Source organism: Podospora anserina, chromosome 1, assembly GCF_000226545.1.
Source record: "Podospora anserina S mat+ genomic DNA chromosome 1, supercontig 3".
NCBI classification, from domain to species: Eukaryota; Fungi; Ascomycota; class Sordariomycetes; order Sordariales; family Podosporaceae; genus Podospora; species Podospora anserina.
In genome coordinates this window covers 264,859-274,400 of record NW_001914845.1, presented here as the reverse complement: position 1 = coordinate 274,400, position 9,542 = coordinate 264,859, and the positions used below count along the sequence as shown (strand labels likewise).

The window sequence follows — 9,542 nt, the reverse complement described above, 5'->3', positions numbered from 1 at the left end:
GCGGAGATATTCATTCGTATACTACAAAGGGAGCACGGGAGGGTTGCAAGGGCAACGACATGGGCGACGCAGAACACATGCACGACACACGTCGGCACACACAGACACAGACACAGACACAGACACAGACACAGACACACACGTACTTGCCAGAACCGTCTCACATAGCCTGTCACCCAGCCTGGGATTCTCCTGTCTTGGCTCAAATTAGCTGCCGTCTTGGATGCCGGAACCAGAGAATGGGGTTCTCGGTATCGATTTATCGATCGGTACGTGATGTTGGGCTAAGGACCAGGCAGGTAGGTGGTAATGGGGAGAGTACCAAAGTGCGGCGGCGGTTTCCAGATCAAACTCCTGTGGTGATTATTTAGCCTCGTGTGTTTCTGACAGCATAAAAAGTCTTGATTTGTTTTCTCATTTCCCTCTTTCCAGAGGGGAGTGTGTAAAAGCTTACCCGTATCCAAACAGCCAAAACTCATCGGCTTCGGCTTCGGCTGGCATGTTGACAGCGAACACGGAGTAGTGTGAGTTCGGATCCTTCTTACTAGGCGCGTATACGCAGTAGGGATGATATGAGCTCTTCTTGGTTTGATGTTCTCTTCACGGGGTTAAGCGAAGTGCATGAGCGCCTCAACACACAGACCGAGCCCAACAACTGCAACGGCCGTACTATTAAAGCCGGCGTGGAAAGTGCTGTTCAGGGCAGGTATTACATAAGGTAGGGAAAGTTGCGGTCAAATTCCAGTGCCAGCGAAAAGGTGGAGGATCCCATCCGGCTTGTGGGACTATCCGCTGCGGGAGCTCCAACAAGCGTGCTTCAGCCGGCGTATCGCCTCATTGGAGATATCAACATATGTATATTCTACAATCTGTGTGTATTATCTCGTCAGGCACCCAAGTTGGGCTTTGGAGTTGTGCTGTTTCTCTCATATGATATTGATCAAGTGTCACCCCAACCATATGCCGCCTGCCATTACTCATGTACCACGGCCTATTGCTCTGACTCGTGACGGCCTCTTGGTTTGGTTTACTTCTTTAAAAACCTCGAGAAGGTGACTCTGACAGAGACCGAGAAGGAGGAAAGAGGCTGCAGTTGTCAAACTCGCCAGCGGTAATGCTGAAACCCAGACTAGTCCGGATTTGCGGCAGCAAGCCTTCTCGAAAAAACTGGGGGGAAACGGCAACGAAGGCGCTCCACCTCTCAGATCCTAAAGTTGAAGATGACCCCACCAGGAGCGAGCCCCTGTGATGGACCCTTGTGACGCTTCTGGAATTTGATGGTCAACTGGACCATTTCTGTCGATTAGGTTGATACGGATAAGAGAAAGGAACAGGCTTCAAGATAACGTGGATATAATCTCCTTGCTAGTTCAAAATCTTATAAATAATAGTCATCTCGTAAAAGCGTCCGAGTGACCAGTGTCTAGGAAATCGGCCTGGGCAGGAACTGCACGACCGGAACCGGCACTGACGAAACGTCACCGAGTGGCTTTTTTCCAGCGCCAAGGGGACGGATTCCCATGATTACATTTCATGGATACAATTACCGTAAAATCCCCACTACCATCTCGCAGCATCGGGCACCGCTCCAGCACCTGGTGGACAAGACGCAAGCCGCCGTGCTCGGCGTCGAATAAGGGGCAGCTAAAAGTAATATCAACCTGTCGTCTCCCAACTTTTTTCGCGCTTCCTGAAGAAAAGGGAAGAAAGCCTTGTTTTCCCAGACATACCTATCTGAGGCTGAGCACCCTGCACGCCTGGCGCAGTACCAAAAAACATTACACTACTTAACCCCTCGCAAAGACCTCCAACTGTAGCCTCCCCACCGTCCAACCCTCAAACGTGACACACCTCAGGAGAACTACCAGCGACGATCTTGTTTTTCGAGTCGCAAACCACCACCTCCTTGCAAAGATGGCCTACAACAGATCCTACAACCCAGATGAGCTGCCCAGGTGAGTGCTGCCGCATGCATGAGAAACGCGCAAGCCCAAAACCTCCGTTATCAACGCTCTCTCCTGTGGCTTCTTGCTTTTGCGCTTGCGCCAGGGGGGATGGAACCCCACCATATTTGGCACTTTGCTCCCCCCTCCATCACCACATCGCCACCACTACCTGATGATCGTATCGTTTTGCTAACACGCCGCGTTTGCTTTCCTCAGGTTTGCGGAGCCAGAACAAGTGAGAACTGCCATTCTCTAATCCATCATTCTGCAAGAAGCTAACCGGCCGTCCCCCCTTTGTATCAGAAAGGACCAAGGTCGCCCACTGGACAGGCCCCCCCTCCATCCTCCCGATACGAGAACAAGCCACCCCCGCCTCGCCCGCTCGAGCACAAAAACTCACACTACGACCGCTACGACCAGACCGGCCGGTTGTCCCCACGACACGCCCCGCCTCCGGACCGATACGGCGGCATGAGCCCCCCTCCGACAGCTACCCAGGGACGCCCGGTTCAGCAGACCCGTCCCCCTGCCAGCTCCCGCCCACCCCCGAGTCCTGCCCCGCGCGATGGCGCCGCTGACCCAACCTTGCTCCCTCTCTTCCGGGCCGTCGACAAGGATGGTAAGCTTCGCGCCATGGTCCTTTCCTTTCTAACCAAGCTAACAAATCAAAGGCACCGGTCAACTCTCGGAAAAGGAGCTCTCGGCCGCCCTCGTCAACGGCGACTGGACCGCCTTCGACCCCCAAACCGTCCGCATGATGATCCGCATGTTCGACTCTGACCGGTCAGGCACCATCGGATTTGAGGAGTTTTGCGGGCTGTGGTCCTTCCTCGCCTCGTGGCGCACGCTTTTTGACCGGTTCGACACGGACCGGTCGGGGAACATTTCCCTGGAGGAGTTCAAGGGCGCACTGGTGGCGTTTAGGTACCGCCTCAGCGACCAGTTCATCAAGGTTCTGTTCAAGACGTATGACAAGAGGGGGGAGGGGGTGATGAGCTTTGACTTGTTTGTGCAGGCTTGTATTAGCCTGAAGAGGATGACGGATGTGTTTAAGAAGTATGATGAGGATCGGGATGGGTATATCACGTTGAGCTTTGAGGATTTTTTGACGGAGATATTGAGGCAGTTGAGGTAGATGATATGATGGGGGTGATGGGACATAGGGAGATGGGGGTGTTTAATCTGTGTGTCTAGTTTTGAGGCATGGTGTGTTGTTGCTCGATTTTTGGGCTTTCTTTTTTTTTTTAAAAAAAAAATACGACGGTTTTTTTCCACAGATTATTTTATTCAACAATGGGCAAAGGTGGTTGATCATACCGTTTGGTTTTGTTGTTTCATGAGCATAACAGGCAGAGCGAGCGAGTAGATGAGTCACTCAAGACACATTAGTCATTGAGGTGTAGCCAATTCATTGTTGACAACCGTAGTCTAGGTATTAGGGCTCTTCAAGCTGGCACCCTCCCTCCGTGATGAACCTCTTCCTTTTTGAGAAACAATTCCAAGTTGGACCGCCAATTGCACTTTTCCAACGAGGGGATGGATATCCCTGCTGCTGCTGTTGCTGGGGTTTTCCTGGAACTTGATGAGCCAACATTATCCTTGGCAGTCTTGTTTTTGTTGTTGTTGTTGTTGTTGTTGTTGTTGTTGTTGTTGTTGTTGTTGTTGTTGTTGTTGTTGTTGTTGTTGTTGTTGTTGTTGTCATCCTGACCCTTAGTACTCTCAGCATCGCCGTGATCATGGCCTCCCTGCTGCTCATCTTGCAGTTCCCCTCGGTCGGTGATCGTCCCCATGACAACACCACCACCACCACCAGGCTTGCTCGTCGTGCTGTGAAGGGTGGTCTTCTCGCCGGGTTCAAGGACAAGGACAGCTGTCTTGTTTGTTGTTGTTGCATTCTCTTCTTCTTCTTTTGTTGCGAGAAGCTGATGGATGTCGTCCTTGGTGTACTGCTTGGGGATTTTTCTTCTTCTGGAAAACAACAGCCTGTTGATGAGGCCGCGGAGGACTAGGTTGCCGTCGTGGGCGCCAATCCAGACTTTGGCGGCTAGTTTGATTGCTATTTCGATTCCTGATGGGACGGTCCCGCGGTGGTGGGTGTTGTTGAATGGGTGGAGGAGGACGGTCAGTGGGAGGGCGGCTTCGGAAATTAGGTGGTTGGTTATGTAGGTGTGGATTGTTGCGTAGGGGATTCCGTGGGGGATGTAGAGGATGCTGATGGGTCTGTCGTCTGGGGGTGGTAAGGGATGTTGCTTCGGTTGTTGCTGGACTGAGACTGGAGATAGGGGGGTTCTCAAACTGGATTGGGATTTACTCCGGAGTCGTGGGGGAAGGGGAAGGTGGTATAATGGGGGTGGTGGCGGCCGGTAGGTGATTCCTATTGCGTATTGAAGGCCTGAAATATCGTGTTTTTGAGGAAGGAAGGCTACTGTTATTTCTCCTGGCTCTCCTGGGGGTGTGGATGGGGTTGGGAATCGCAATATGTGAAGTCTGCCTGGTTCTTGGGGTTTCCATTTGGGCAGTGTTCTGACTCTACTCTTCTCAAAGTATTTCCAGCTCTTGATTTTGCTTCCTGAGGCTGGTGTTGTTAAGATGACCGTTTTCGTACCAACGGCTGGGAGCTGCTGGAGGGTAGCTTTATTGCAATGTTTGGAGCTGTGGTGGGATATAATGACCAAATCTGGCTCGGGAAGCTCAAGGAGAGACAAGATGCAGGGTGGCTGTCTGTGAGTTTCTTTAGCTATTTTTGGATGCATGACTTTGGCCGGTCCTGTGATCCATGGGTCTAGCAGGATTCGGAATGGCTTTGGGCTCTTGGATGGACCAGCCCGGCTGTGTTCATAGCTTCTGGGTTCAAAGGTCAACAAAAAGGTGGCATCGCTGTTGAGGTGTTGTATAGTGACGGCCATCGAGCCTGACCTCAACCGGGCTCAACAGTTATGACCCGATAAGGTAGGGCCATATAACCAATGTTTCTGGAGCGAACTTGACTCCGAAGCAGAGAGCCTGAATCTATACCTGTGGTCGTGCTAGACAGGGACAAAATTGACGGCCGACTGAAAAGCTATACCCCAGTTTCACGCGCTCGATAAGAATCTGTGTCCACGCTGGCAAAGTGTGATACCGTGAAACATAAAAATCCACTCACGGCGAAGTAAACTCCTACCAACTCGACCTTCACTGGGGAATTTCCGTCCATGTGTCCGACCACTGCGGCTGTGGTCGATGTAGCCCAAGGAATAGTAGTGTACCTGTAAGAGTGAGCTGTGATAACACAGCCGGCAGGTGTAATATGAGCATTCTCATCGTCCAACGATAGCCGTATGATAAGTCGATGAAGACGGGTTGTTGAATACGCGCCTGAAGCGTGATCTGGTACAACCATTACACCGAACCTGACAACTTGACAAGCTGACAAACACAACATGACATCCTCGGAAAGCTTCTTTGAAGGAAGTCAGTTGGCCAGCCAGCAAGATCAAACAGCGTGGGAATCGTCTCAAGTATTTGTGGAGGTCTCAGGAGAGAGAATACAATCTCGCCAGCTCAAGCTCCTGATTGTGATTTATGGAATTTGAGTCTTCCAAGTCAGGTCAAGACTCTGTAGAAGCCAGCTGGGGCGGGTGCCGAGCACCGAGAAAGCGAAGCCGTGTCTCACGAGCGGTTACTCGCGATGCACCTGCAGATCAATCTCGTGACGTTGAGTCGATTAAGATTTGCTTCGACGGGTGTTTGGTTCGTTTCTGTTCATTTGGCTAGCCTTCTCGAACTGCCAAGCAACTCAAGAGTCCACCTCCGTTTCCTCGGTTCAATTCATCGTGTTCAACTTGCCACCCAAGACCTGTGGCTCTGGTGGCTTCGAGGGGCAACAGCTGCGCTTGTCATGGAAAACCTGGCTGTTGTGTTCCGACTTGGAAAAGCAATGGCTTTTGAGCTCTATGCATGCCGAAGGCCCACCCACATTGGGCAACTTACTCCGGTTACTTGAGCATCGCAAACATTGTTGGTTAAGCACCTGGTGTGTTGAAGCAACACCATCGTGATATAGAGATCTTGTTATCATAGCAAATCGATAAAACTGATAAGAGGAGAGGGGCAAAAAGAGAGCCACCCCGCAATAGTCTGGCGATCCACTGCCCCGCAGACCCACCTCGAAATCAACGCTCAAGGGTCGCCTGGGGATCCCTGCTTTGCCGTTTGGGGTCGTTTTAATGTTGAGTCAAAGTCGTCTAGATATCGAATGTCGAAAAACAATGTTTGGTTATGCATGAAATACCGCGACTCGCTATGTTTGAGCCAGGCACACCATCGCGCCTGGGGTTCTATTTTGGTAGGATGGGCACAGGCATAGCTACCAAGTATGCACGGGATCTAGAGAGCTTCACAGGTCCCATTGCACGGCGTTCCGTCCCAAAGAGCACAGCTCTTGTCTGCTACTATCTTTTTTTGGGAGCTTTGCCAGGAAAGCTTCCTAGCATGGGGGTAGCTCGGGAGAGTCCGCCCGGCATCCAATCATGTCGGCGCATGTGCTCAACTTGTCGAAACTCGAGCACTTTTTCTCGTTTGCTCGACAGGCACCCCACCCCTTCTTGATCACGTCCGGGAGGCCCGTCATCCGTTGTTCAACCGAGTCAAGTCCGTCACCAGCCCGTGTCAGTCGGCTTCAGCGACGAATGGAGAAAACAAAACTCTCGTTTCCCCCCCACTGGCGCTTCGACTGTCCGATACGAAGATGTTTGAACCTCCAAGGAAGGCAGGCCTGGTACAGAGTAGGCTGAGCTGAATGAATTGAGAGCAGACCACGGAGCTCTCAGCTCAGACAACCGGTTTCTTGTTGGCCAGAAAACAGGCGCTGCGTGGGCGGAAGCTCGCCTCTCGCATCATCCCAGCTGCCGCTTGTTCTGGCCATCCTACCTTGGAAAGACGTCGAGGCGCCTGACACCACCTGACCTGACCGCCTCGAGAGACTAGAGGCCTCTGTTGCCAGGTTCCAGGTCAAGAGTCCTGGGCATCCCAGTTTGCGGCTGCACCACGAGTATGAGTTGACGCATTTTGCATGGAATTGCACAGCGTGATGGCAGCTTTTGTCTGCCATGCTGACTCCCGAAGCAAGAGTCCATTTTCCCCTGTCTGCCCTGACGACAAGACGCCAGCAGCTGCGGGTTCGACCCCGTCTTCTTCTTCCCTTATCCATCCCACACCTCCAGCTCCGGGATTTCGTGGAGGCGATCCTACCCCGGCACAGTAGGCGTGGCTTGTTCAGACTGTGGCCTGCTAGCCAGTACTTGTACAGACACCAGGCTCGGGGCGCCGTTGAGCGGGTTTGCGAAGCACGGCAGTCTCTCTTTAACCAGGTGGGCAAGGCTTGGACTAAACAGGTAGCAGACAGCGTGGACAGAAAGAGCTGCTTCCGGAGCGGGAGACCCCAAAGATACCTAGGCGCATGGCTCAATACCCGTCAATGAGAATGTCGGCACCGTGTCACTGCTTGCTCGCTGATGCTTACCTTAGTGCTTGTCCCTGTCTGGGGTGTGCTTGGCTCCCATTGCTTGATTTCGAGGACGGTCCCCGCTTCGATCCCCACCCTCTCCCTTCGAGCTGTTCCATCCATTCATTGTCTTCGCTCCCACCCCAGGCCCCAAGGGGAATTGCCACCACCGCCCGTCCATTCTTCGAAACACCTCTTGTTACACCTGCAAGAGGGAGCTTGGAGCTCTTTCTTCCCCAAAGCGCAATTCCAGAAAACAATTCATTTTCTAGCTTACCGTCGACAGGTCCAAATGTAACAAGCTTCGCGGTTGTCTTTTTTCTCGACTGCTCAATTGAATTACCTACTGCGACCCCGACCCTAACCGCTCAGCTTCTTATCAGCACCGCAATTGCCTGTCGCTGCCTATCGTCGCTATCGCTATCATCGCCTATCGACTCGACCTCCGAGAGCACCTCCCCGCCAGAGCACTCGACATCGCATGGTGGGGTTAGCATCTCAAGATGCCTCCAAGGTCTTCTCTCACTTCGTCCTTTTCCATTACCGACGCCAACAATGAGGTTGTGTGCCCGCTTCACAATCAGGATGGCTCCAGTTGCAGAAAGCGCTGCATTGGCGTAAGTCTGACCCGTCTGATCTCGACCGCCACAGCTTGCGCTGACAAGGCTCCCGACTGCAGGAGAAGAGATACCGCTCAATGCAGGAGCATATTCGAAGAGCGCATCCAGAGCACTACATCGCCAAGCTGCCTGCAACCGAGGAGAGCTTCTTGCTCATGATCAACACCCCACCGCGACCGACCGCCCAGCCTACCTCTGCTCCAGCGCACATGAGCCAGAACAAAGGACCGGCGCATGGCTACCGTAGAGATGACTCCAGTGCCCCTGGCACCCCGCGGCACCCTGATGAGTACCAGGGCGGAGCCGCCATGTATCCTGCTGCAGCCGCCCTGGCGCAGCTGCACAGCTACAAGAGCGAGCACGGATGGGAGTCTGAAGGGGTGAGTGGAAATCGCTGTTGAATTGCAGTGCGCAAACGCTGATTGGAATTTCTTTCATACAGGACTGGCATTCAGACCACGAAGGCGGCAGGCCGAGGACATCGGTCGAACTGCCACCCATACATCTGACCAATGCAGATGTGACGAGCATGCCGTATTCCGGTCTTGATCCTAATAGGCGTCGCGAGGTTCTTCCCTCGATTATGGCCAACTCTCCCCCAGGCCGATCATCAACCCTCCCGCCACTGCACAGACCCCTAGATGCCAACCGCCCGCGCAAGCAGTCCATCTCAAAACGGAGCCATCACCGGAGAAAATCCAAGGGTGCTGCCGCTGAATGGCTGCGCCGGATTCAAAATGATGTGAATCCCGATCTCCTCAAACCAGGCGGTGCCGACAGAAAAGCCCTTTCGGTCGAGCCAACAACTGATTTTGGCAAGCGCTGGGAGGATCTGATCGATGCGGCCGCCTCGGCAACGGAAGACATCGATGAGGACAGAACTCCAGTGAGTCTGAAATTCCCTTCCATGTTCGACCCACGCCTGACGACCCAGGTGCCTCAGTCGCCCGTATCCATCCCACGTGCATCACTGCCGCCATTCCCTCACAATACTTTCACGAGCTACCAAGCGTCCCCCTTGCAACAAGCCCTCACGCCCCCGTCTTACAACAACGAAGGCCCCGACCCGTTCCCGTCGGTCGAGAGCGGCGAAAGCGGCGATAATTTTCACATCGAATCTCGGGGCCTGTCCGATTCGTCGCCCAGCTTTTCCTCCCAGAACACGCAGATATACTGCGCTGCCTGCCAGGGCGTCTCGCTACTGCGGGAATCTTATGCTTGTACCGAGTGCATCTGCGGTCTTTGCCAGGCATGCGTCGACGTCTTGATGGGCGAACAGGGTGCTCGCAGGAAATGCCCGCGTTGCGCCACGATAGGGGGCCGCTTCAAACCCTTTCAGCTCGACATTCGGTAAATCATTTTGACCGAGTCATTGACGCTGCCTCAACGTCTTCTCTACTGTCTTTTCTACTAATCATTATACGGACTTGGCGTCAACCTCGGGCGGTTTCTTCACTTTCATACGGCCATCATTTTCATCACCATCGGCAT

The 9,542-nt window shown here is 53.2% G+C and overlaps 3 protein-coding genes across 3 annotated transcripts in view; 2 read left to right on the top strand and 1 right to left on the bottom strand.

Annotated features, from left to right (window-relative positions):
- Nucleotides 1-501, bottom strand: part of PODANS_1_13610 (uncharacterized protein) — a gene marked incomplete at both ends in the record, with an annotated part of 2,072 nt that extends 1,571 nt beyond the window's left edge. The window contains 3 exons of the mRNA XM_001905028.1: nt 147-196; nt 323-354; nt 455-501. Of these exons, the coding sequence (XP_001905063.1) occupies nt 147-196; nt 323-354; nt 455-501 (129 nt within the window). The remainder of the gene's footprint in view (nt 1-146; nt 197-322; nt 355-454) is intronic.
- A 1,413-nt stretch (nt 502-1,914) lies between these two features.
- On the top strand, nt 1,915-3,081 carry PODANS_1_13600 (uncharacterized protein; the record flags this gene model as incomplete). The annotated part of the gene is made up of 4 exons (XM_001905027.1): nt 1,915-1,955; nt 2,163-2,181; nt 2,250-2,565; nt 2,618-3,081. The coding sequence occupies 4 exons, from the start codon at nt 1,915-1,917 to the stop codon at nt 3,079-3,081; spliced, it is 840 nt and encodes a 279-aa protein (XP_001905062.1).
- A 4,853-nt stretch (nt 3,082-7,934) lies between these two features.
- Nucleotides 7,935-9,405, top strand: PODANS_1_13590 (uncharacterized protein; the record flags this gene model as incomplete). The annotated part of the gene is made up of 3 exons (XM_001905026.1): nt 7,935-8,048; nt 8,111-8,431; nt 8,494-9,405. The coding sequence occupies 3 exons, from the start codon at nt 7,935-7,937 to the stop codon at nt 9,403-9,405; spliced, it is 1,347 nt and encodes a 448-aa protein (XP_001905061.1).
- Nucleotides 9,406-9,542: the final 137 nt, after the last annotated feature.